The sequence below is a fragment of the Eschrichtius robustus genome, chromosome 2 (genome assembly GCF_028021215.1).
Source record: "Eschrichtius robustus isolate mEscRob2 chromosome 2, mEscRob2.pri, whole genome shotgun sequence".
Classification (NCBI taxonomy): Eukaryota; Metazoa; Chordata; class Mammalia; order Artiodactyla; family Eschrichtiidae; genus Eschrichtius; species Eschrichtius robustus.
The window spans coordinates 178,523,797-178,550,450 of NC_090825.1; the positions used below are offsets into that span (position 1 = coordinate 178,523,797).

A 26,654-nucleotide genomic window follows, 5' to 3' on the forward strand; every position below is an offset into this window, starting at 1 on the left:
GCGTTTCTCCAGCCGCCCCGGGACCTGAGCTCAGGTCCTGGCGCAGGAAGGGGCAGCAGTGCAGCTGTTACCTGTCACTAGGGGTCGACTGTGGTCCGGTGCCACCTCTTAGATCCTCCCCCTGTCCCCTTCCGGGGTTGCGACAGGACCCCTGCCAATCGGGTTCTCACTCCTCCCCATCCCCTACCCCTCCTCCATGAAGGTGGAAGGAACACGTTTTTAAAAAGGATGGAGCTTGAGCTTCCCTAGTGGCACAGTGGTTAAGCATCCGCCTGCCAATTCAGGGGACACGGGTTCGAGCCCTGGTCCGGGAAGTTCCCACATGCCGCGGAGCAACGAAGCCTGTGCGCCACAACTACTGAGCCTGAGCTCTAGAGCCCGCGAGCCACAACTACTGAGCCCGCGTGCCACAACCACTGAAGCCCGCGCACCTAGAGCCCGTGCTCCGCAACAAGAGAAGCCACTGCACTGAGAAGCCTGCGCACCGCAATGAAGAGCAGCCCCTGCTCAACGCAACTAGAGAAAGCCCGCACGCAGCAACAAACACCCAACACAGCCAAAAATAAATTTATTTATTTATTTATTTTTAAAAATTGATGAAACAAGCGTCTATCCAGGGATGAATCGATACAAAAAATCTAGTCCCTCCACAAGCGGGAGCATCACTCCACCATGAAAAGGAGAGAAGCACAGACACTCGTTTACAATGTGGATGTACCTTGAGAACATGATGCTCAGTGAGAGAAGCCGGACAGAAGCACGTTGTGATGTTAATTGTAGGTGTCAACTTGACCGGGCTGAGGAACGTCTGGATAGCTGGTAAAACATTTCTGGGTGTGTCTGTGCAGATGTTTCTGGAAGAGATTAGCATTTGATTCAGTAGACTGAGAGATCCGCCCTCACCCATTTGGGTGTCATCCGACCCATCAGGGGCCCAAGTGGAACAAAAAGGCAGCAGAAGGGCAGGTTCCTTCTCTCTTCTTGAGCTGGGACGTCCCTCTCTTCCTGCCCTGGAGCTCCTGGTTCTCGCGCCCTTGGCCTCGGACTGAATCACACACAGCTCTCCATAATTGTGTGGCCAATTCCTATGATAAACCTCTGCTATGCTCTGTTTCTCTGGAGAACCCTGACTGCTGTGGCCACAGTGTCTGATTCCATGCATGTGAAATGTCAGGAGAAGGTAAATCCGTAGACGAGTGGTTGCCAGGGCTGGGGCTGTAGGGGGCTTGGGGGTAATGGCGCAAGTGTAGGGGGTTTCATTTTCTGGCCGATGATCATTTTTTCGTTTTGGCCACGCCGCCCGGCTTGCGGGATCTATCTTATTTCCCCAGCCAGGGATTGAACCCAGGCCCTCAGCAGTGAAAGTGCCAAGTCCTAATCACTGGACCACCAGGGAATTCCTGATAATGTTCTAGAACTGATGGTGGTGATGACTGCATAACTCTTGAATTTACTGAAAAAACCACTGAATTGTGTACTTTTAAAGGGTGCACTTTCATATGTGTGCATTACATCTTAAATTTTAAAAATAAAACAATATCGGGAGGCTTCCCTGGTGGCGCAGTGGTTAAGAATCCGCCTGCCAGTGCAGGGGACACAGGTTCAAGCCCTGGTCTGGGAAGATCCCACATGCCGCGGAGCAGCTAAGCCTGTGTGCCACAACTACAGAGCCTGCGCTCTAGAGCCTGCGAGCCACAACTACTGAAGCCCGCGCACCTAGAGCCCGTGGTTCGCAACGAGAAGCCACTGCAATGAGAAGGCCGCGCACCACAACAAAGAGTAGCCCCCACTCACCGCGACTAGAGAAACCCCGCGCGCAGCAACGAAGACCCAACTCAGCCAAAAATAAATAAATTTATCAAAAAATATATATATATCAGGGGTTCAGGGAACCTGACGTCTGTGCACAGATCCTGGCCGGCCCTAGAGGTGTGGGGAGCCAGCTTGGCGGGAGACAGAGGGCCCCTGGCAGCCTTGGGGAGAGCAGGCAGCCCACACGGGCCCATGAAGGAGCCTGGATGCACACCTGCCTGGCCCGGAGTCTTTAAAAAATGACAAAAATCAACTTAGGCCGAGTGCAAGAAACTCGCCCCACAAAGGAGTACAAAGCGATTCCGTGGACTTCCCTGGCGGTCCAGTGGTTAGGACTCTGAGCTTCTACTGCAGGGGGCACAGGTTCGATCCCGGGTCAGGGACATTCCATGTGCCGCGGTACAGCCAAAAAGAAAGAAAAAAAAAAATCGATTCTGTTTACATGAAGCCCCAGAGGAGGCAAAACTGGTCCAGGTGACCGACAGAGAGGGGAGAGCCAACTGGGTCCTGCAGCCGCTCATCTGGGCAGGAAGAGCTTACGCACAGGGCAGTGAAAGCAGGTGCCTTTCATTGCGTGTAAATTCTATTTCAAACCCAACCCAATTCACAAAAGTAACCATGAGCCCACTCCAAAATCAACTGCCACAAGCACATTTTAATAACTGGAGGGGGAAGACTGAAAGTGGAAATGGTGCAGGGAAGGCAGTTTTGTGGTTTTATATTCTTTGGCAACAAAGTTCTTTTCCTTGACTATTACTCTCTCAAAACGTGACCTTGGATGAGGCACCACTGCACACCGCCTTGGGCAGTGCCGGAGGGGCACCCAGCAGCCGAGCTCAGACCCAGGCCCCCACGGAGCCTCACTGGCCGTGGTGTTTTCATCACAGTGTTGCCTCAACACGTTTAAAAACTAATATATGGGTAGCTAAAAAAAAAAAAAAAAAAAATCACTAAAATCCCCATCATGGAAAATAGCCATGCCCAGCCCCATGCTCCCTGGACCAGACCCCCTTTCAGCAGTTTTGGTGGCTTCTGGCATTTTCCTCCATGTCTCTAAAGTTATTTATGATGCTTCTCCCCTTCCTACTTCTTTTTTTTTTTTTTTTTAAGAAATTTATTTATTTATTTTTGGCTGCCTTGGGTCTTCATTGCTGCGCGCAGGCTTTCTCTAGTTGCGGCGAGCGGGGGCTACTCTTCGTTGCGGTGTGCGGGCTTCTCATTGCGGTGGCTTCTCTTGTTGCAGAGCACAGGCTGTAGGCGCAGGGGCTCAGTAGTTGTGGCTCGCAGGCTCTAGAGCTCAGGCTCAGTAGTTGTGGCGAACCGGCTTAGTTGCTCCGCGGCATGTGGGACCTTTCCCCACCAGGGCTGGAATCGGTGTCCCCTGCATTGGCAGGCGGATTCTTAACCACTGCGCCACCAGGGAAGTCCCTGAAGTAATTAATACTTCCGAGCGAGCATTCAAGCACACAAAAGAGAAGTCCAAGACCTTAAGAGAGGAACTGGGGTCCCTTAAGAGAGGGGGAGGGGCACCTGCCAGGGAAGACAGAGTTCGTCAAGAGCGGTGACGAACTCTGGGCCATCCAGTCGTGGACAGCTGCGGCCGAAGGACTCCATGGGGTGGGGGGCAGGTACCCAGGTCGGGTGAGGATGGCAGTGGACCAGGTGAGAGGCCAGTGCTGGACAAAAGGGGCGGGCCGCCCCCTCTCCTTCCCAAAGAGCCCATGCAATTGGCCTGAGGTCCCGCAGCCAAGCAGGGACTAGGGCCCAGGTCCCCTCGGAGACCCGGTAGGACGACCTGGGTGGGGTCGATCCCAGCCCATCCATTCACCAAAAGAAATCCCACAGGGGGAAACCGGACGGCTCCTTCGCCCCAAAGGAAAAAAGAAGGCCCTGAAAGGCCGCTGGAGGAAGGGCCACCGGGACAGGCTGGCTTTAGGCGTGGGCACGCTGGGCTGCTCTCTGAGCATTAGAGGGCGGTGCTCACGTCCGAGGGCTCTGGCGGGTAGAAACCAGCCCAAGCCGGGAAGCACCACCACGTGGCGCGATCTCGGCTCGGGGCACACTCTGGGGATGGAGAATGTGGGTGCCCGTGACCTCCCGGGGGGGGGCCCTAGGTGCCAGGTGCGTGCGGGAATCGCGCGGGGGAAGGGAGGCAGAGTCTGGAGGCCAGCCCGGGCGCTAAGGGCCTCGGGGGAGGGACACCGGCCCCGAGGCGAGGACTGGGGCGGGGCGCCTTCGCGCCCCCAGGGCCCGGGCCGCCTCGGGCACCTACCTGAGGCCGCGCCCGCACGTGCCACCGCGCCCGGCCCGCCCCAAAGCCCGTGGCGGCGGGGGGTGGGGGGGCCACGCCACGTGACCGCCCCGCCCGCCCCGCGCGTGCGCCCTGCCCGGCGCCCCATTGTTGGCGGCAGCCGCGTCACGGGGGCGGGGCCGGGGCGGGGCGGCCGGCGGCCGGAGGGAGGCGGCGGGAGGGCGGAGGGAAGGAGCGTCCGCGCCGCCGCCGCCGCGCCGCCGCCGCCGCCGCCGCCGAGGAGCCGCCACCGCCGCCGCCTAGAAGCAAGCAGAGCCGCGCCGCGCCGCCGCCGCCCGCGCCCGAGCAGCCCCGCCGCCGCCCCGCCCCGCCGCTGGATGCCGGCGGCCGGCGGCCGAGCTCCCAGAGGCGGAGGGCGGCGGCGCGGGCGGCGGCGGCGGGGGCGGCCGGCGGCCGAGAGGCGGGAGCGCGGGCCCGAGCGCTAGTGCCGCCATGCCCAGCTCCACCGGGCAGCCCGACGGCGGCGGAGGCAAGCGCAGCGGCGGACCCGGGGCGGCGGTCGGCGGGGACCCCAGCCCGGGCCCCCCGCCGCCGCCGCCGCCGCCGCCGCCGCCCCCGCCCGAGGGCGCCGAGGAGGCCGCGCCCGCGCCCCGGCCGCCGCCCGAGCCCGACGACGCGGCCGCCGCGCTGCGCTTGGCCCTGGACCAGCTCTCGGGGCTCGGTCTGGGGGGCGCGGGCGACCAGGACGAGGAGGGGGCGGCCGCGGGCGGCAGGGACGGAGCGGTGGCGGCGGCGGGAGGCTCAGACTGCGGGGCCGCGGCGGAGCCCCCGCCCCCCGACGGGCCCGAGGCGGGCGCGCCCGGGGTGGCCGTGGCCCCCGGCCCGCTGCCGCTGCTGGAGCCCGACGTGAGCCCCCCGCCGCCGCCTCGGCCGTCGCCGCCCGACGTGTTCGCGGGCTTCGCGCCCCACCCCGCGGCCCTGGGTCCCCCGACGCTGCTGGCCGAGCAGATGAGCGTAATCGGCAGCCGCAAGAAGAGCGTGAACATGACCGAGTGCGTGCCTGTGCCCAGCTCCGAGCACGTCGCCGAGATCGTGGGTCGCCAGGGTGAGTGGCCGCCGTCGGGGGCGCCTCCCCGGGGGTCCCCGCGCGGCTCGCCCCGGGAGGGGCCACCCAGCCCAGGCCGCGGCTGGACACCAGACCCCGGCCACGCCCCGCGTGGGCTCGGGCCTCGGTGGCCGCCTGTGTGCCTTTGTCCTGCCGCTGGCCGCGGGAGAAAGTTGGGCGCAGCCCGCGCTCCTCCCCTCGGCGCTCCGGCCCCGCTGCCGCCTTTGTCTGGGCGCCTGCAGCCGGGAAAGGCCCCTGCGTGCAGCTCACTGCCCGGGCCCTGGGCCGCCAGCGGTGGCATCCCGGGGATAAAGGGACCGGGCTGGGCAGTGCCCGCTCCACACCCAAAAGTGGCACGGGGCGGGTTCGCTAGGGCTTGGGGGGTCGCTGGGGCAGGGGGCGGGGGCGCTCCGGCAGTGTCAAGAGAGAAGTTTGGCGGCACAAAGAGGGTGCATCGAGACTTGCCAGCCTGGGCACCCTGTTGGGGATGGGGAGCAGGACGGGATGAGAGAAGATCCCTACAGGGCTCTTAGCCCCCAGTCAGGGATTTGGGGGATGCACAAGGACCCCCCTGTAAAAGCCGCTTTTGGGGTCCGGCCCCACAGCCCTCCCCTGGCCAGGTGGCCAGCAGCAGACCCAGGGTGTGCTGGTCCCGGAGCGGCATTGTCGGAGTGTCCCTGTGGCTGCCCCATTGTTCTCTTTGTTAGAGAGCCAGGCTGAGATTTGCAGGGTGACATCAGGCCGGCGGCCGCTCATTGGCCCTGGAGCTGCGGGGCGGGCGGGCTGGAGGGTGGTGGGCAGTGCCCGGCCCAGCACACACCCACCCACCCTGTTAGCTGCCTGCCCACCAGCCTCAACTTTCCTGCCTTCCTGCCCGCACCTCCGGGCTCCCTGCTGCTCAGCCAGGTTCTAGAACTTGGGGTGGGGCCTGGGCGGGGCTTGAGGTGGGGCTAGGGGTCCCTGCCTCTGGATCCTCGGTAACAGGAGCTAGAGAAGGGTGTGGGGGGCTTGAGTCACAAGGTGACCTGTCGCCCTAACTGTCACGAGCAGAGGACCACAGGGATGCCCTGGACACCGCTCTCTACTAGTTGCGGGTGGGTGGGGCCATGGGGTGGCAAGCCCTCTGGCTTCGGGCGCAGGTACTTTCAGTCATTCATTTGTCCTCCCCATGTGTGGACACAAGGAGGACAAGGCGTGGTGCTGGGCCCAGGGACCCGCTCTTAGGAATGGGAGCCGGGGGGAGGGGGACCCGTAAACCGTTCTCTGGACCCTGCGGCTACCGGCAGGCACCACGAGACCACGACCGGACGTTTCCCCTCTGCCACCCGGTCGCCTCCTTCCTATTCAGGACATCACCCCCTGCCGCCCCTGTCCCCAGTAACCTCACTGGGACCTGTAACAAGACAGCTGCTTCCCTGCTGAGTGTCCAGGAGCCTGTGGAGACCGAGGCTGGGGGCTGTCACCCGAGGTCATGAGACTGATCCTCGCGGTGGTGGAGCCTGAGGACAAGTCCCATGTGACTGCGCGTGTCAGCCCCCCGGGGGTGCGGGCCGCGAGCAGGAGGCACCGATCCCTGGCCTACATGCTGAGCAGTCGGGTGGCTGGGTCGCCAGGCTCCACGCTGACCTCTGGTACCGCGTGTCCCTCTGGTACCCGCTGGTACCCAGGGTATCAGCCTGGGTTCCTGCGGATGGCAGACAGCAAGGCAGGCTCTGGGGGTCCCTGGGCCCTGACGGCTCTTCCTGCAGACTAGGGTGGCCCTGTGGCTCTGAGCACAAGAGCCCCTCTCTGTGACAGTGGGAGAGCACCTCCCTTGTTGTGAGGATTCTCAAGCAAGATGCTGGTTCTCAGCCCAGCACCGGGCCGGCACACTGTAGCCACCCCATGAGTGGGGTGCAGGGCACCAGGGAGGGGAGCACGAATGCCAGGACAGGTTGGCAGCTGCAGCAGCCCTTGTGTCTCCCCACTCTAGAAGCATCTGTGGCTCCCAGCTTCTGCCACCAGTTCTCAAGCACAGCCTGGGAGACTCTGCCCTTCCTCCGGTTACCCACCCCCCTGTCCACCCTGTGGGTCCCTGGACATGGAACCTGTCCCTTCTTACTGCTCTGTTGTCCCTAGGGCAGGGGGCGTGGCCTACCCTGAACTTATTCTTTTCTGTCTGACCCCAGGCCCACGGCCACCCCCTTCTCCGGAGTGCAGGGTCAGGGGGTTCACCTGCCCGACCTCCTATGCTGACGAGAGCCACAGACCCGGGCTCGCCCTTTCCTGGACACCCTCTTGCTGCTCTGTGAGCCTCGGTTTTCTCAGCCCTGAAATGGGTCCATGCACCTTCTGGGCACAGGGCAGGAGATTATAGCCCCTGCCTTGCTCTCTCCTCCCAGAGGCTGGGGGGCCCAGAAGGTGCCCTGGACCCACTGAGAGGCAGCCTCAACCTGCCCCGAGGTGTCCGCCAGCGAGGATCCTGCAGCCTCAGGTCACAGGCGGGGAGGGAGAGGCTGCAGGAGCGGAGGTGCTGCCAGAGCCGGTCGGCAGGGCCCAGATATGAACCCTAGTCTCCTGGCTCTTCCTGCCCTGCAGGGAGCAGGGGTGAGTCAGGAGAGAACCTTCCACCTTCCAAAGCTCCTGGGTTGGGGGTGGTGGGGAGGTGGCCCCCTTCCACAAACAGGAAAAGTGGAAACTCAGAAGGGCCGGTGGAGAGCCTGCCACCCCAGCTGGTCGTCAAATGTCGGGGGGGCTGGCGCCCAGTTCCTTCCAAGACCCTTCCCTGCGCCCCCCGCCTTGCTGCCTTTGCCCCAGTTGGCAGAATGGCCGTGGGTGGGGTGGCCGGGGTTGGGTCTTCAGAGCCAGGCCTGGGTCTGCAGCACACTCGGCTCACGGCCGGGAGCGAATGACCTGCCAGCCAGCCAGGGTCCCCTCCGTCATCCCTCACTCGCTGTTCTCTCCCTTGTGCGGGGCCCCACCCCTGCGGGACACTGCAGGCCTGTCGGGGGCCCCTGCCTTGATGTTCTTACCTACCCACTGGGGGTCGTAGGAAGAACGGGGCCCCTGGGTGGCGGGTCACACCCTTCCGTGCCTGCACGGGGCTTTCCCTGGCCCTGTTTCACAGGTGAGCCAGCTTTGCCCCCAGACACCCTACTGTGACTCAGCCTCGCCCTGGGGACAGCACTCCGCTGGGTTGGGAGCGGCAGTATATCAGGCTGACTTGTCTCAGCCCTGGCCTGCTGGAACTCTGTCCCTGCTGTCCCCTTAGCCAGCAGTGCTCCCCTGGCACGCAGCCTCCTTCCCAGGGCGGCCCCTCAGCTCCCCACACACGGCCTTGAGGTTCCCTTGATAAAAGTGGCCTGTGGTCACCCGCATGGGCTCCTTTGGGGCAGAGGCCGTGTGGCCTGGTTCCCTGAGTGCCCAGTGCAGGGGTGCCTGGACCCCAGTACAGGGTCATGAGCAGTGGGAAGCAGGGCTGCCTGCATCTAGGCTCCCCACGGGGACCTTTGGCCTTGCCCCTCTGGGGGAGGGTCCGGCTGCCACGGGGTGGGGCCTGCTGGGGCCTGGGGCAGTCAGCCACCTTCCCTGGTTCTCTGAGTTGGAATCCTGGGGCAGGGCCCTGGAAGCTGCATTTCTGCTGCACCCACCAGTTGGCGGTAGCCCCCAGGGTCACTCCTGGAGACCCAGTTTCCTGGCTTGTGCAGTTCCACCCACCGCCCCCCCCCCCAAGCTCTGCCACCTCTCAGGGTCCTAGCGTGGGTGGGGTTTGGGGGATAGTGGATGTCACAGCTGAAGTTTGTATGGTTAATTGGGCTCTACTTGGCCACTGAGGGCTCCATCCAAGGCTGCTCTCTGGGTCAGGGCAGGATGGGGGCCGGCAAGCGGGAAGCTGCAGGGTCCTTCCCCAGCCCTGACCTGCCCAGGGGTCCCTTCCCCACCGAGGCTCCCCCATGAGGACAGGCACCGGTCTGGGGCCACTCTCCAGTCCGTGGCCGGTCGGGTCCTTCCCCAAACCTGTGAGGCTGGGTGTGTTTCTGCCCTCCTTTGGCAGGTGAGGAAACTGAGGCATGGGACGGTCCCTTGAGTGCCCAGGGCAATCCCCAGTCCACCGGCCCTTACGGCACAGTCCCCCAGCCTCGGGGAGTCCAGAAAGTCAGACTTGGGGTGTGAGGAGAAACTCTGAGAAGTGTGTGCTGGGGCCTGGCCCAGCATAGTCAGGGCGGGCTTCCCGGATGAGGGGGTGCCGGGCTGGGATGTGATGCAGAGAAGGGAGAGGACGGTGGGGTGCAGCAGGAAGGATGACGTGACAGAGGGGAAAGGTCAGGCGCAGGGGAACTGCAGGAGGGGCCTCCCCAGCCGAGTGGGAGGAGACCGTCCAGGCAGGAGTGGAGGCAGCCCAGGTCAGGGTGCCTTTGGGGTTGCCAGTGAGGCCATGGAGCCACCAATGGGGAGGATGCCGCGTGCAGAGGGGATGGCTGGGGGCCAGGAGGCGAGGCCAGGAGATGGGAGGAAAGCAGTGTCTCCCTGGGAGATTTCAGACCCCCACTCAGTTGGCCCGCTTTTATTCAGCCGTGGATGGGGGGCTGCTGCCCTCTTTGCGCTGGGGGTGAGGCTGCCCCCCCCCCCCCAGGCCCCATGTCTCTGACTTCCTCGGCTGCGGGCAGACAGCTCGTCCCGCTAACTTTGTATTTTCCCTCGCTGAGAAGTTAGCCACACTGTTATTCCGCTCAATGCCGCCCTCTGTTTGCACTGAAACGATATCCCTGTGTCCCTCTGGCCTCCCCAGAACTTGGGGGTGGGGGGTCCTCCCAGACTCCTGGGCCCAGACTCAAGATATGTCAGAAGGCCCCTGGGCGGGGGTGTGGGTGTCAGGGCCCCGGGCCGGCCACACCTGGTGTTTAGATGTCTCAGGGGCAGCTTCCAGTCGACCTCGGGAGGGCCGCCTAGGTGGTGGGAGAGGCGCCCAGTCAAAGAACCTTCTCGACTGACCCTCTCCCCCACAGACACCTTGGCCCCCTTCCGCAGGGTCAGCCCCTCAGTCCAGCCCAGGCAGCAAAGGTGAAGCCACAAAGCCGTGTCCCCGAGCTTCCCCTCAGAGGCTGGGACCACTGAGGGCCTTTGGAGGTGTCCTGATACGGGACCCAGGATCTGCTCTTGGGGGAGGGTCACATGGTCAGGAAGAAGTCGTAGGCCATTTCCACAATCCGAGCCTCAGTTTCCCCTCCTGTCGGGGAGTTGGCGTCAGAGGGTCTGCATTAGTGTCCTAGGTCTGGTACAATGAACTGGATGGCTTGAAACTATAGAAATGAACCCTCACAGTTCTGCAGGGTGGAAATCAGGGTGTCGGCAGGACCATGCTCCCTCCAGGGGAGAATCTGTTCTGGTCTCTCCCCGGGCTTCTGCTGGTGCTGACAGGCCTTGGCGTTCCTGGGCTTCTGGCCGTCTCACTCCAACCCTGGGCTCCGTCTTCACAGGGCCATCTTCTCTTGTGTCTCTACGTGTCCCTCCTCTATAGTGACACCGGTCATTGGATTCAGGGCTGCCCTAATCCAGCATGACCTCACCCTAACTAATGACATCTGCAAAGACTTTATTTCCAAATAAGGTCACATTCTGACATTCCAGGTGGACATGGATTTGGGGGGGACACCTTTCAACCTAAAACAGGGTCCCTCCTTGCCTTTGGGACAATCCCCCTGTTACAGAGCAGGGGGTTGCAGGACCAGAGTGGACACTGAGGCCTAAGGTTGGAGGGAGGGACGCCGAGTGCCTGAGATCACAGCCCGAAGGTGGGGCCTCCTAACCCAGCGCACCGGCTGGCCCCTGCAGCTGCCTCCCAGGAGGGGTGTCCTGGGGAGGGGTCCCTGCCCTCACTGCGTCTCCCCCTCCCCCACCGCAGGGTGCAAGATCAAGGCTCTGCGCGCCAAGACGAACACGTACATCAAGACGCCGGTGCGTGGGGAGGAGCCGGTCTTTATCGTGACCGGCCGCAAGGAGGACGTGGAGATGGCCAAGCGTGAGATCCTGTCGGCCGCCGAGCACTTCTCCGTGATCCGCGCCACGCGCAGCAAGGCCGGCGGGCTGCCCGGTGCCGCGCAGGGTCCGCCCAACCTGCCGGGACAGACCACCATCCAGGTGCGCGTGCCCTACCGCGTGGTGGGTCTGGTGGTGGGCCCCAAGGGCGCCACCATCAAGCGCATCCAGCAACGGACGCACACGTACATCGTGACGCCCGGGCGCGACAAGGAGCCGGTGTTCGCTGTGACGGGCATGCCCGAGAACGTGGACCGGGCGCGCGAGGAGATCGAGGCCCACATCACGCTGCGTACGGGCGCCTTCACCGACACCGGCCCCGACAGCGACTTCCACTCCAACGGCACCGACGTCTGCCTGGACCTGCTCGGGGCAGCTGCGGGCCTCTGGGCCAAGGCTCCCAACCCGGGCCGCCGGCCCCCCGCGCCCACGGCCGGCCTCCGGGGGGACGCTGCTCTGGCCACCCCGGGGGGCCCCGAGGCCTTCTACGCGGGCGGCCGAGGGGGGCCGACCATGCCGGTGCCGGTGCCGGACGCGGACCCCAGCAGCCCCTACGGCGCCTCGGGCAACGGAGGCTTCACCTTCGGTGGGGACGGTCCGGGGGCCCCCGCGGGGCCACCCGCCCCGGAGGACTGCGACTTCGGCTTCGACTTCCTGGCGCTGGACCTGACCGTGCCCACCGCGGCCACCATCTGGGCGCCCTTTGAGCGGGCCCCGCCCCTGCCCGCCTTCAGCGGCTGCGCGGCCGTCAACGGGGCCCCCGCACCGCCCGTCCCGGGCGCCCGACGCAGCAGCGGGGCCGGCACACCGCGCCACTCGCCCACGCTGCCCGAGCCCGGCGGCCTGAGCCTGGAGCTCCCGCTGGCCCGCCGCGCTGCGCCCGACCCGGTGGGCGCCCTGCCCTGGCGGCCCCCACAGGGCTCCCTGGCGTCCTTCTCGAGCAGCGCCAGCTTCTCCACGGCCACCTCGCTGCCCAGCAGCTCCTCGGCCTCCTCGTGCTCCGCGCCGGACTCGAGCGCCTCGGAGAGCGCCCGCAAGCCCCAGGCGGCCCCGGCCCCCAACGCCCCCGCCTCCGCGGCCCTGGCGCGGGAGTGCGTTGTGTGTGCTGAGGGCGAGGTGATGGCCGCGCTGGTGCCCTGCGGCCACAACCTCTTCTGCATGGACTGCGCCGTCCGCATCTGCGGCAAGAGCGAGCCCGAGTGCCCGGCCTGCCGCACGCCTGCCACCCAGGCCATTCATATCTTTTCCTAGCCGGTCACCTCGCCGCGCCCGCGGCCCCCAGGGCCGTCCACGGACGCGGGGTGGGTGCGCAGGGCCGGGTGGGGAGGAAGGGGAGGGTGGGGGCGGGGAGCGGCGGGCAGCGGGCCGCGTGGCCAGTGTTTACAGACGAGCTTTAACTCCGGTCCCAAGCGTGGAGACGGCGACCCGGCGGCCCAGCGACACCTCAGTTCTTAACAAATGACAGTATTGAGTCGACAGGTTAAAATAAACCAGAGAGAAAAGGCCTGCTTGCACTTTTTATTTAAGACACCCCCCCCCCTCCCCAGGGTGATCTTTTTAAGGAAAAAAAACCACGATTTTTACAACTCTCCCGGTTGTTCTTTTGTACGTAGCTGATATCGATTTGACAGTGTTTGTTTTCCCACGGCCTCAACCTCTGCAGAAACTTCCAGGAGGACGGCTCTCTTTTTGGGGCCAACTGGTTACCCTTTAGTATGTAAGCCGCGCGCAGGCTGGAGGGGGGCGGGGGGAGGGGGCGTCCAGAACTTTCTTTTTTTTTTTTTTTTTTTTTAATTATTAATCCCTTTCTGCTGTGGTTTCTGTTGACCGTTTTTTAATTTTTTTGTTTTTTTAAACTTTTACTTTTTACCTCTTGTGTATATGTAGGGAATTTATAGGGAAATATGTACTTTATGGAATAAATTTTAAGAAAACTAAAATATATTTTATTTTAAATAAAGTAACGGACCTTTAATCTTACACAGCTAAATTACTGATTATATATTTGCTGAGCTGACCTAAGGGTTCAGAAAATTGTATCAAGAGTTTTATTTTTTGACTTCAAAGCCTTCTTAATAAAGTCTTTTTACTACACGTGAGCCCTTGGCCTGGTGTGGGGTTGGTGGGCATGGGGGAGGGGTGGGGGTGGAGGGCTCAGATCCAGCCCCTCCCCCCCTAGTCTTCCAGATACAAGAGTTAGGGCTCAGAATACCCCAGTTCCAGGCTTTTCCACAAGCCAGGTGCTGTCGGCATCGGGGCTACACTGAAAGGTGGTCCAGACAGGTCCCCTTTTCCTGAGGCTCAGGACCTGACATCCCAGGGGACAACCAGCCATGGGGGCGGCTATGACTCGTGTGGAGGGGGTGGTGCCAGACGGTCGCTTCCTAGGGCATCAGCCCGCCTCCGTGGTGTGTGTGGGACCCCATCCCCAGTAGGACGGGGTCCACCTGACATTGTACAGACGGGGAAGCTGAGGTCTGCAAACCTTCCTCCCAGGATGGCTCCTAACACCTCCCAGTCCCCGAAGGACATCTGAGTGATGAGCCACAGGCGTTGTCCCCCTGTCACCTAGTTGGGAGCAGAGGACCAAGGCCCGTGGGGCTGCTGGACACATTTCTTCAGGATTGGGATTGGCCTGGAGTCGAGGACTGGGGGACCATGGGTTGCACCGTAGTCAGCCGGCAGTTGCCACAAAAGTTCCGAAGGCGGGGAAGGAAGCTCTGGAGTGTGTGGAGGATGGGGTGTGGTGACAGGGGGGGGGGGGCCCAGGACTGTGACAGGGAGAAGCCCAGGGGCCAGGTGACCACAGGCTGCTGGCTTGAGGAATGGGCAACGAGGGGTCTGGGGGACACAAGCCGCTAGGAAAGCTAGGAGGGCATAGCAGAGCAGCCTGGAGGGCTTCCAGGAGAAGGCCAGGGGCTTGGGACGACAGGAGCGTCTGATGGGGCAACAGGGATGGAGAGGAAGTAGCCAGAGATGGACAGGGCACCCCACGAGCGAGTGACGGCCACATCAGATCCTCCAGCTGAGAGTAGTAGCCCCAGGCTGCAGGGCCACAGGTGGGTCTCAGGAAGGGCCACATACACCCAGGGTTCCAGCCCAGCCCTGCTGGAATTTCCCCATCTGTAAAATAGGCATACACCTGGGACTTCCCTGGTGGCCCAGTGGTTGGGACTCCATGCTTCCACTGCAGGGGCACGGGTTTGATCCCTGGTCGGGGAACTAAGATCGCACATGCCGCACAGTGTGGCTCAAAAAAAAAAAAAAAAAAGGGGGATACACCTAGGTCCACGCAACCAGCTCTGATGAGGCTCAGGGGGTGGAGTGCATTGATTCGTGGCCCCCAAAAGATACACCCCTGGAACCTGAGGATGGGAGCTTACAAAAGGGTATTTGCAGGGACTTCCCTGGTGGCGCAGTGGTTAAGAATCCGCCTGCCAGTGCAGGGGACATGGGTTCGAGCCCTGGTCCACAAGATCCCACATGCCACGGAGCAAATAAGCCCGTGCGCCACAACTACTGAGCCTGTGCTCTAGAGCCTGTGAGCCACAAGTACTGAGCCCACGTGCCACAACTACTGAAGCCCACGCGCCTGGAGCCCGTGCTCTGCAACAAGAGAAGCCACTGCAATGAGAAGCCCGCACACCACAACGAAGAGCTGCTCCCACTCGCTGCAACTAGAGAAAGCCCCTGCTCAGCAACGAAGACCCAAAACAGCCAAAAATAAATAAAATAGGTAAATAAATTTATTTTTTTAAGAAGGGTCTTTGCAGATATAATTAAGACTCTTGAGATGAGATAATCCTGAATTAGGGTGGCCCTAAATCTAATGTCCTTGTAAGAGACGGAGGAGGAGACTCAGACACACAGGGTGAAGCTGTGTGAAGACAGAGGCAGAGGCTGGGGTGATGCAGCCACAAGCCCAGGGATGCCTGGGGCCCCCACAAGCTGGAAGAGGCGGGAAGAATCCCCCCTCCCCCGCCTGCCCTGCAGCCTTCAGAGGGATCGCGCCCCTGCCACACCTTGATCTCCGACTTCTGGTCTCCAGAACGTGGAGAACAAATACCTATTACTTTGTGGTAATTTGTTACAGCGCTTCGGGAAACCAGTATGGGTGGGTGGGTGGGAGGGCAATGCTTAACCCGGGGCCGGCCCACACTTCAGCGGCGGAGTAGTTGTGGCACCAGTGGCCCCAGGTGACCTGGAGCAAAGTCAGGCCATAGAGGGTTATGGAGGCAGCAGGGACTTGGGGCATGAAGACCACCCCCCTGCAGTTTGGCCCCCAGAGCAAGAGGAAGAGCTGTGGCCGCCCCCCACCCCCAGCCAAGGGGTCTACGGTGGTAGGTGTGCGTCCTCGGGAGGGAGGTGGGACCTGGAGCCTGAGCGAGGGTCCCGACAGGGGTGGGCAGAAGGGGTGTTGGCCTGGTGTCTGTAAGGAATTGAGGGGCCTCTGGGGAGTTGCAGGGAGTGGGCTTGCCAGTTTGCTCCTGAAATAAGAGGAGAGAAGGGCCCCGAAGGGCCCAGGTGCCCACGAGCTTGGCAGGGGATCGTGGAGATTGGGTGGCTGAAGGACCCACCAGGGGAGGGTCAGGCCCAGGGCAGAAGCCCAAATCCAGACCAGCCAAAGCCAGCCCCCTGGAGGGGTTTCTGAAGATGCAGTGGTTAACGGGGTGGGCCCCCAACCATGGGCAGGGCTGTCACTTATTCTGGTCTGAGGAAGTGCTGTCCCAGGACTTTCCAGAAACGCCTGAGGAGTCTGCTTACTGCTGGGTACAGGGCTGTGAATATTGTAAGTGTGAGGCCAGAGACCCTGCAGCCCTCGGGAAGAGAGATGGCCAGGCCAGGGTGAATTCCTGACCTTGCCGTTTGACCCCCTGGATGCAGCCCTGCCCGAAGGTCACGTGTCCCAACCTCTCAGTTAGTAGGCACCAATAAGCTCTTCTTCTTTGTTTCAGCCACTGTGAGTTGGAATAACTGAAACTCACAACCACCCACAGGGACCACATTCTCAGTCAGGGAGCTGGAAAGCATTTCCGGGGGGTGGGGAGGAGGGGAAGCAAGTCAAGTGTCCTGGGCGCCCAGCTCCCTCACGCCAAGGCCTGGCCAGTGTCCTGAGTGCAAGCTCTCGTCCCCCTTGGCAATTGGCTCTCTTGGTTCACAGGTCCAGCACATCAAGGTGACCCTGGTGTCGTGTCCGGGCATGACATGGGTCACCATCTTCCCAGCCTCCAACAACTGTGTCCTCACTGCCCAGCAGTTGAGCGAATGTTCCATATTTTAGATTTTTGGTCATGGCAGAACCCCACTCCAGTAAGAATTTCTGTGTTGGTGAAAATCTGGCCTGTCTCTGCCACAAAGAGCAGGGGGCTCAGATCATGGTGCCCCCTTGCCAAAGCTCCTCAAATTCCCCCAAAGAGAGGCTGACAGCAGGCTGCAGAGTCAACTTTACTTTAATGAAAAAAGAACAAATCCAAACACAAGTCTGGGTTGAACAGTCATATCACGAGGCAAGGACCCCCACCTCCTATACCCCCTAGATGCTCCCCCAGCTGTCCCCAAGGACGACACCTCTGGGAGAGCAAGAGGGACAGAAATGGAGCCTGGGTCCTGGGCATCAACATGCAGAGGTCCACCTTGACCCTCAGGGAAGCTAGATGTTCTGAAGCAGGTGGATCGCATGCTGAAGGTGCTGGCGGGCAGCCGGAGCACAGCCGTGGCTCCGCAGGACGCCCAGCGGGTAGGAGGTGCCAGGCTGGCCCTGTTCCCAGACCGTGAGCTGCAGCTCTTCACACCCACCACTCAGCACGAGTTGAGCCTGGCCTCCGCTGCAGCTGACCTACCAAGGCGGGAGGAGCTGGGTCCGAGGGGAGAAGGGGCCCTGGCCCTCGGAGGACAAGTGGATAGGAGACTGAGGTCCCCCTGATCTGAGTCTCAGTGGCTGCCCCACCCATAGGAACTCAGGGTCAGGAGCCCAGGGCTCTGCCACACAGACAGGGAAACTGAGGCTCAGATGGGACTCCCCCGCCCAGAGCCGCCCAGTGAGAACTCCTACTCTTAAGCCTGTGCCCTGGGGAACAGCAGCTCCTCATGGGTACCAGCTTCCACAGCTGCTGGGCAGGGCCATTTGAAGACAATCCTCTCTAAGACCCGGCCCAGGCCGGGGTACTCTGGTCTGAACAGAGAGGGGATTTTTACTATAAAATAAAATCACACTAATTTTTAAAAATAATGAGTATTGTATCCTAGTGCGTTTGAAATCTGTTTTAGGAGTGGCTATGATGTCCCAGGGATTGCCAGGACAGCGCAGGAAAACCTAAAAATGATTCTGCAACAAAATGACATTTCGACAGCTGCTACAGGTAACCACACAGGACGATGACCCTAAGGGACATTTTGCTGTCATCCAGACACATTTTATTTCCGATTTTCTTGGGGCTCCCCCCAGCAGCGTGCAATGTAACAGGCCTGCTTGGGGGGGGACCCTCACTCACCTGCACCGTCCCGTCACTGAAGAGCAGGAGTGCGGCCCGCTCGGACACCAGGAAGCGCAGCAGGCAGAGGCTGGGGGCTGCCGGCCAGGTGGCTGTGGACAGGCCCCCCTCCTGTGGACAGACCCAGCCATGGGGCCTCAGGGCCGAGGGCTCCCACCGCCTGGCACACCCCGCAGCCCCACCCAGCCCTCACCTCTCGCAGCCGCCGCTGCATGTATCGGGCAAAGAGCCGAAGGACGGCCAGCTTGGCGCCCAGCAGGCTGGGCACATCCCTCAGGGCGAACGTCTCCAGCTTTCCCCGGTCGGGCATGTAGATGACTTGGCTGATGGGGGTGGGGGGTTGCACAGGGCGGTGCCAGCTGTCAGGACCTCCGTCCCGGGCACCTCACACCCAAGGACACCTTCTCACGCAGCCGTGTCTCTTGGACCATGATGTGAAACCAGCTCTGCACGGACCAGCCTTCTCTGTCCATCCAGCCCCAGCCCCTCCCCTGAACTCCAGACCCCTGGAGCCACGGACTCGGCCTGTCCACGCTGAGATCCTGATGGGCCGCCACACCTACTGAGCCTGCGCTCTAGAGCCCGCGAGCCACAACTACTGAGCCCATGCGCCACAACTACTGAAGCCCACCTGCCTGGAGCCCGTGCTCCGCAACAAGAGAAGCCACCGCCATGAGAAGCCCATGCACCTCAACGAAGAGTAGCCCCCGCTCGCCGCAGCTAGAGAAAGCCGGCGCACAGCAACGAAGACCCAACACAACCAAAAATAAATTAATTAATTAAATAAATTTAAAAAAAAAAAAAGTGTGAGTCTGACCCTTCCTTCCCGCCCCAACCCCAACAGTGGCCTGTGAGGCTCTGTGACTTCATGTCCTCCCCCTCTCCCTGCCATTCCTCAAACCCACCACGCTCAGTCCCATCTCGGGGGCTTTGCACATGCTGTTCGCTATGCCTCAGAGGTTGTTCCTGACGGACTCTTTCTCATCATTCCTGTCTCGCCTGAGCGTCACTTCTTCAGAAGGCCCCTCCTTCCACAACCACTCTGTTGAGAGTTGTCTCCACTTCCCCAATCTGTCACCTCACCCGCTTCATTTCCTTCAGAAAACTGCCACCTGAAATCAACTTAGTAATTCATTTGTTTAGCATTGTTCTCCCCCAGCAGGCAGTAAGCGCCTGTAGGTGTGCACAGTAGATGTTTAATAAATCTGTGAGGAGTGAATGAAGAAAGGCAGGGAGGAGGGCCTGGCCTCCCAGGGGGACAGGAACTCCACAACTTACCCCTCTGTGGGGCGCAGGGCCACGTGGGTGCCATCCCGAAGCAGGACACCACTGCCCCCGTCTGACAATTGGTAGCCGAAGCCGTACTTGCTGGAATAATCCACCCACTTGGGGGCCCAGAGGATGGGCCGCTGCTCTCCTGGGGGGTCCTGCATGGCTGGCACAGGATGAAATGAAGTGAGCAGGGGTCCTGGAAGGGGCAGGCGGAAGGACGGCAGAGGCACAGGAGATGGAGAGTAAAGTCCAAAGAATAGAAAACCAACTCTTGGGACTTCCCTGGCGGTCCAGTGGGTAAGACTCCGTGCTTCCACTGCAGGGGGCACGGGTTCGATCCGTGGTTGGGGAACAAAGATCTCACATGTGGCCAAAAAAAAAAAAAAACAACCAACTCTTGCCTTGAGGGGGGAGGACTGGGGGACCCTGGGATCACAGCTGCCTCTGGAAATGAGTAAATCTGAAATGCTTGTAAGGTCCAAAACACTGTAGGGCTTTGCTTTATTTCATTAAACATTTTTTGTATTAAAAAATAAAAATTGCTCAAGGCCATGTGGGATCCTAGATTGGATCGCAGAAGAGAAAAAGGGCAATAATGGAAACCCTGGGAAAATCCAGTGGCCCAGGAAGCTGGGCCACAGGAGAAGCTGGAACTCTGTAATACAATCTCCAGCTATTTGTGCTGCTCCTACCTGGGGCGCCAGAGTCCAGGCAAAGCTGCAGGCTCCTGATGGCTGCCTCTACCTCCTGCCTCGGGCTCCCCTGGGGCCCTGGGGAGACAGATCTCTGTGGGGGACAGACAGGCCAGGGCCCCTCCAACCAGCCCCGCCCCAAACTCCCACATCCGGGAAAGTCCTATTTTCACCCCAGAAGGATTCCAGACATCATTCTCATTTCACAGGTGGGAAAATTGAGGCGGGGAGAGGGGACGTGCTCCTGGCAAGGCAGGATCTTTGCCCCCCACTTCTCGACCCTCACTCCTGCCCACAGCTCCCACCTAGGATGGAGAGTCTGCTCACCCGCCGGGTCACTCCCAAGGGTCCCCTGGCTGAGCAGGCGGACAGGGCGCTGGGGGCACAGAGCCCCTCCCCCTGACAGGGAGGCCTGGGGAGGGAGCAGCAGGGGTTGGGGGCTCTGGCCTCCCCCCCTGAAGACCCCCTGGCTTCTCCCTCTGCCCAGCCTCCCTGTGAGGATGCCCTCCACATTCCCCACCATGCCCCCCTCCCCACGCCCTCACCTCACTACCCCACTCCGTGGAGTCAGGGTCAGGGCCATCTTCTCCTGGACCTGAGGCCTCCTTAGGAGTGAAGGGGCCTGCAGGAGGCACGAGGATTGGAGGGGGGGCAGAGCCTGACCCCATGCAGGGCGGGACCTCTGCCACCGACATCCGCCTCTGCCGTGGAGGTGACATTTCAGAGCAGGTAGGGAGGAGGACAGGTGTGTGAGATGCGGGGCGCAGGTAGGAGCAGGTGAGGGGGCAGGGCGGTACTCACAAGGCCTCCGGCGCTGGGGCAGCAGCAGCCGGCCCACCTTCCAGAAGAGTCTGCCCAGAGGCTGGGGGATGGAGAAGATGGGCAGGCTGTGGCAGGAGTGGGGCGGCAGCCGGTCTGGGGTGAAGCCCTTCGGAGTGGAGAGCTAGGCGTCAGCACGCCGCTCCTGAGTACCTGGGCTAGCTGGGGGTCCTGACCCACACCTGGGTCTGCTGAGATGCCCCAGAGAAGGGCAGCCCCGACCCGCTGACACCCCACACCTGCGTGAAAAAGTCATCCTGCAGCAGGTGGTCCAGGCTGGGCCGCTCGGCCGGGTTGGGTGCCAGCAGGCGGGCGATGAGGCGGCGTGCACTGGGGGACAGATGTGCAGGCTCGGGATAGCGGCCGTCTCGGATGTTCTGGTACATCTCCGACAAGGGTGCCGCCACGAAGGGAGGGGCGCCAGTCAGCACCATGTACCTGGGCCGGGTCGGGGGCAGGAACCTGGGTGCCTGCTTGCATCTATCCTGGGCATCTAGGGTTGGCTCACACCTACCTGTGCACACCTGGCCACACCTTCCCACACTTCCTGACTCCGTACCCATGTCACATCCACTTTCTCATAGCTGCCCTACATCTGCTCCCACCTGGCCATTCCTGTCTGCTCAGGAGACACCAGCATCTGTCTGTACACCTGCCTGCTCCTGGGTTATACCTGGACACACCTGCATATACCTTTCCCGTTTTAGTTTATGCATGCTCACACCTGTTCAACTCCTGCATATGCCTCGTACCGGTACATATGCCCTCATCTGCCTGTGTACCTGCCACCTGCACACACCTGTCCACACCTCTGTGCACACTCAAAACTATCATCCCGCCATATGCCCTATTCATACCTGCACGCTCAGATGATGGCAGGTGTGTGCTCCCGCCTACCCCCCAGCTGCACACACTAGTCCTGTGTTTGCTCATACCTGCCTGTGCCCCCACTCAACCTCCCCTGTACATGCCTACACCTGTCCTTACCTGCCGGTGCCCGCTCCCACCTGCCCACACCTGGCCCCAGCTGGGCAGTCCTGCCCCCCTTCCCCAGGCCCGGGGCTTCTGGGGCCACTCACATGACGCAGCCCAGAGCCCAGATGTCCGACTGGCAGGAGTGCCCGTTTCTGGACACGACCTCCGGGGCCAGGAAGTTTGGGGTCCCACAGAGCACTCTGGGGGGCATAACGGGGGCTCAGGAAGGCTGGGGCCAGAGCCTGCCCACCCTCGCCCACCCAGAGAGCCCGCTCGGAGCCTCCCGGTCACCTGTGGCAGCGGCCTCCTGGGCCCACCCTGGTGGCCAGCCCCAGGTCTCCGATCTTCACTTCCATGTTCTTGTTCAGGAAGAAGTTACCTGCCGGGGCGGGGTGCGGGGGGGGGGATGGGAGGGGGAGGAGCATGGCGTGAGGGTGGAATCCCCGCCCTCGCCACGCCCCCGCCACGCCCCCGCGGCCCCTTCCCCGCCCTCACTGAGCTTCAGGTCCCGGTGGACGATGCGCCTCTGGTGCAGGTAGCGCAGGCCGCTGACCAGGCCCCGCAGGTAGTAACGCACCTCAGGCTCTGTCAGCATCTGCCGCGCCTCCAGCACGTGGGCCAGTGACTGCAGGGGACCGGCAGGTGCAGCGCCAGCGCCGAGGAGACACAGGTGAGCTCAGGTTAGGCGGCACAGTGAGTTCCAGGGACCCAAGAAGGCAAAGGTAAATTCAGCTGGGCCCAGGTGGATGTGGCTGATTGTGGGACAGGCAGAGGTGAGCTCTGAGCCCCAGGAGGAACATAGGAGTTCAGATGGGCCGAGGGGGCCACAGTGAGCTTTTCGGCAAGAGACGAACCCAAGGTGGGTACATGCTGGGCAAAGGAGAGCTCAGGTGTACTTAAGTGGGCTCAGGGAGTTCAAGGGGTCTATGAAGGTGCAACTAAGTCCAAGTGGGTTCAGGAACAGGCATTCCTGCCTGTCGGACGTCTGGGCTCTGGGCTGCACCATGTGAGTGGCCCCAAGGGCCCCGGGCCTGGGGAAGGGGGACAGGACTGCCCAGGTGAGGCCAGGTGTGGGCAGGTGGGGCCTGGCTGAGGGCAGGAGGGGCACAGGTGGGCATAGGTGTGCCGAGGTGAGTCAAGAGAGCCTCTGGGTGGGCAGGTGGGCACAAGCGCATTAAGGGTGAGCACAGGTGGGCCTAGTGTGGTCACAGGTAGAAACAGGTAAGGAGAGACAGACATCGGGGGGGACACAGATGAGCACAGAAGACTGGGGGCGGGGGGGGGCATGGCTCCCTCTAGGCCCCGCCCCCTGGGCACCTGGCGGCTGCAGTATTCCAACACCATGTACACGTGGTCACGGTCAGCAAAGTGTCCGTGGAAGGCCACGATGTTGCGATGTCGCAGGCAGCTGTGCAGGGCGATCTCGCGCTCCACCTGCGGGCGGGGTCCCACGTGTACACACCCGGCAGGTGCCCATACCCGAGGTACCCATGCCCCCACGGGCGTGCTCCCCACCCCCAGGGCAGGGACGTCTCTGCGGACCCGATTTGGTCACAGGGCCCCTGGGCACTGATGCGCAGAGCGTACCTTGTCGCTGGGGCACAGCCGTCCAGCCCCGCCACCAGCATGAGGCACCACTTTGAGCGCAAACACGGAGCTGGTGGACATGTCGGTCAGCTTGTAGCAGCGGCTGAAGGCGCCCTGCGGGGCAGGCGACTCACGAGCTCAGGGCACACAGGTGTGGGGACAGATGGCCAGGCCTCTTCACACACAGACACGCACACACACACACCCCCCTGAGACGCATGGATGCATAGCTCACATCCTCATACCTGGATACCCAAGGCAACACAACACACAGAAGTACACGAAGGCACAGGGACACATACACTCAGACACACAGACACATCCACACCTGGATATATAGAGCCCACGGACCCTAATACAGTACCCGGACACACGGTACAACGCCCGAACACAGAAAGCAGAGACCTATGACACATTCAGACACACACGCACAGGGACAGCACAACAGAGTCTGGGTCCGCACCAAGGCTCCAAGTCGCAGAACACTCGGGCGCACACCCACACCCTAGACACACAACCCACAACACAGCACAACGTGCCCAACACCGGTTCCCGCCACACGATGCACGCAGAACAGCGGGTACATCGCAGACCCGGGCGTCCACCCACGCCAGCCCCAAACTCGCGTGGACACGCGACACACGCAGAGACAAAAGCCGGGGCGCACCCTGGCTCGTTTGCGGTCGCGATCGCGCGCACGCGCCCCGCCCCGCCGGGACCCCTGCCCGGCCCGGCCCCCTCTCCAGCGGACTGGGGGTGCCGGGGTCCCCACCTTGCCGATCAGCTTCCCGCGCCTGTACACGCGCCCCGAGCTCGGGTCGCGCAGGAAGACGGAGACCAGCGGGCGGCAACTGTGCCGCCGCCGCCGCCGCCGCGGCTCGGGCTCCATCCCTCCCGGGAGCCTGGCGGGCGGGCGCACTGGCGCAGCCTCGGCCGGGACCACCGCGCGCGGCGCTGCTCTGGGGGCCGCGCGCTGCCTGGACGCGTCTTATTGGCCGAGGGGGGAGGGGTGGAGTCCAGACGCTCGGGGCGGCCAGCGCGGGAGGGGGCGGGCGCGTGGGGGCGCTTGGGCGTGCGGGGACGCGGGGCTGGCGGGAGTTCCAGGGACCAGAGCGGCGCTGGCACCTTGCACGCCAGCCCAGCGCCAGTCCCGCGCGCGCTCAGCTCGCTTGCTCCTCCAATCCTGCGCCTCCCGCCAAGCTGTGAACTGTCAACACGCCCATTGCTCTGAGCAGGAGACTGAGGTCAGAGGGATTGTCTCATTCTCTCGAGGCCTCGAGGGGAAGGGTGGGTGGGAGGGAGGGCTTGGCAGGGCTCTCCCCAGAGTGCGCTTGAGGTCTGAGTCTAGTCATCCTGAATACGTGTGACTGTGGGTCCTCCTGGCAGGTGGGTCCCCGGGCCCCATATGACAATGCACGGGGCTTGATCATCTTGGCACTAGGGAGCCACAGCAGGATTCAGGGAGGTGGGGAGGGGAGTGAAGCCCAGAGGGGCACTGCTGGGATTGGGAGGCTGGCGTATAGGATGGACACTCAGTGGTGAGAAGGAGCAGGATTTGTGTACTGATGGACAGACACTGGGGGTTGTGACTCCTGGCTTGGGCAGCCAAGGAGAGGCAGGGGGATGGAGAACAAGTGGGCAGGCTTAGGCCCCCCCGGGAACCATGGGAGCATCTCTGAGCTGTTCCCCAGAGTCAGTTCCCAGCTCTTTCCTTGTATTGTCTCAAGTCACCCTTTCACCGATTCTGAGATGCAGGAACTGGCCTTGGCCCCATTTTACAGATGAACACACTGAGGCCCAGGGAGGTTAAGTCGCTCACCCAGCCAGGAAGGGACAGTGCTGGATGTGAATCCAGGCAGCTGCCTCTGGATGCCTCGGTATTAATCCCCAAAAGTCACATAACATAATGAATGGGGAGGGGTTAGCAGGGCTCCGCGGGGCTGGAATCAGGCCTCGGAATTTTCCAGAGACCAGATTTCGGAGTTCGGCCCAGCCAAGCCACCAGGGATAGGAAACACCTTCTGCGTTGTCACATGTCTGCCTGGCATGTCAAATGGGGGCACCCAGGGCATGGGGGACTCTGCGGGGGCCCCAGTGCATTGGATGGAGCCATCCTCTGGTACCTTTGCGGGGGGCCGGCCTCAGCACCAGGGCCAAGGATTCCAGGCCAGTGCAGGGGGCCAGCTGGCTGCGGCCGGGGGAGCCCGAGTCCTCTGCTAATGAGAACCAGGTGCGGTGCGACAGAAGGAAGGCAGCTAGGGGGCCCGGGGGTCTGAGCTGTCACATCATTATCGCCCTGGAATCCACATTGGCAGGCAGGAATCCAGGTCCTTCTCAGTGGCACGCCTCTGCTGCCTGCTAATTCAGGTATTTGTTCAGCACTTGTGCCCAAGACAGACCCACCGGCCCTCAGGAAACGGTGGAGAGGAGATCACCCAGAATTAACCAAAGCCGGGGGTCTGGGCAGGTTCTGGAGGCCAACGTCAGAAAGCCAGACCCCTTCCAGGCAGTGGCTTATCCCAGAGGTCGCTGCTCTTCTTAGCCCCATGTTATAGATGAGGAAACTGAGGCTCAGGAAGGGACATGTAAGCCAGAGTCACCAGACTGTGGCCGAACCTGGCCTGGAGTACAGGTTGGTGCGTCTGGAGCCCCTGCCCCCCCAATACTGCCCCCCAGGCCTCTCCTCCGGGGGCTACAGGAGCATAGGAAGAGCCCTCACGCTGCAGTAGGCAGCTGAGCCCACTGGACCCCCAGAAGCCTCCTGGGGGAAAGAAATCCAAAGCTCCTGGCCCAGTGCCTCACAGCAGGGCTGTCAGCTGACACCCTCTGCAGACACCAGCTCTGCCCCCATCTCCCGGCAGCCCGCTGTTTTCCTGGCTGAACCTCCTCCACAGGGCTGGGGAGCCATCCCATTCCCAGCCTGCACCCCCTCGAGCAGGGATGCCCTCCCCCAGCACTCTAGAATGGAAAAACTTTATAATAAAAGGAAAACCTTAGATGTTCATAGCAGCTTTATTCACAACAGCCAAAAGGTGGAAACTGTCCGGGTGTCCATCGACTGATGAGGGATAAACAAAATGTGCTCCACCCATACAGTGGAATATTATTCAGCCTTAAAAAGGAAGGAGGTTCTGACACTTGATACAATGTGGATGAACCTTGAGGACATCATGCCCAGTGAAATAAACCAGACACAGAAGGACACACTGTGTGTCATTCCACTCACAGAAGGTCCTAGAGGAGTCACATCCAGAGAGACAGGAAGTAGATGGTGGGGGCCAGGGGCTGGGGGATGGGTGGGGAGTCAGTGTTTCATGGGGACAGAGTTTCAGTTTGGGAAGATGGAAAACTCCAGGAGCTGGATGGTGGGGATGGTTGCACGACAATGTGAATGTGCTTAATGCCACCGAGCTGTGCGCTTAAAAATGGTGAAGATGGTGAATTTTGTGTGATTGTATATTTTGCCACAATCAGAAAGTGAAAACCATTTTAGCTTCCCCACCCCCCAAAAAACCACAGGCTTAGGGAACTAATACCCCCATTTTACAGATGAGCAAACTGAAGCCTAGTGTGTGTAGCAAGCACAAGATCGCAGTTTTGCAAAGGGGCAGGCGTTGAGGGGGGAACTCAGTGGG

At 61.6% G+C, this 26,654-nt stretch overlaps 2 protein-coding genes across 2 annotated transcripts; one reads left to right on the plus strand and one right to left on the minus strand.

Annotated features, from left to right (window-relative positions):
* The first annotated feature begins 4,507 nt into the window (after positions 1–4,507).
* MEX3D (mex-3 RNA binding family member D) lies at positions 4,508–12,685 on the plus strand. Its single transcript, XM_068537390.1, has 2 exons — positions 4,508–5,168; positions 11,050–12,685. Exons 1-2 carry the CDS (start codon positions 4,556–4,558, stop codon positions 12,432–12,434), a joined length of 1,998 nt encoding a protein of 665 aa, XP_068393491.1. The 5' UTR covers positions 4,508–4,555; the 3' UTR covers positions 12,435–12,685.
* A 4,148-nt stretch (positions 12,686–16,833) lies between these two features.
* On the minus strand, positions 16,834–23,908 carry PLK5 (polo like kinase 5 (inactive)). The gene is given in 15 exon segments (XM_068535067.1): positions 16,834–17,019; positions 17,675–17,785; positions 18,953–18,994; positions 18,997–19,109; positions 19,639–19,716; positions 19,966–20,050; positions 20,184–20,260; positions 20,440–20,566; positions 20,697–20,895; positions 21,537–21,632; positions 21,724–21,811; positions 21,928–22,067; positions 22,748–22,866; positions 23,020–23,133; positions 23,792–23,908. Coding segments are annotated over 15 exon segments (1,692 nt in total).
* Positions 23,909–26,654: the final 2,746 nt, after the last annotated feature.

What these genes read in the sequence shown, in the direction of transcription:
- MEX3D (XM_068537390.1), top strand. Translation starts at nt 4,556, where the DNA reads ATGCCCAGCTCCACCGGGCAGCCCGACGGCGGCGGAGGCAAGCGCAGC. An exon ending in CGAGATCGTGGGTCGCCAGG is followed by an intron (nt 5,169 to 11,049) that starts GTGAGTGGCCGC and finishes CCCCCACCGCAG; the next exon opens with GGTGCAAGATCAAGGCTCTG.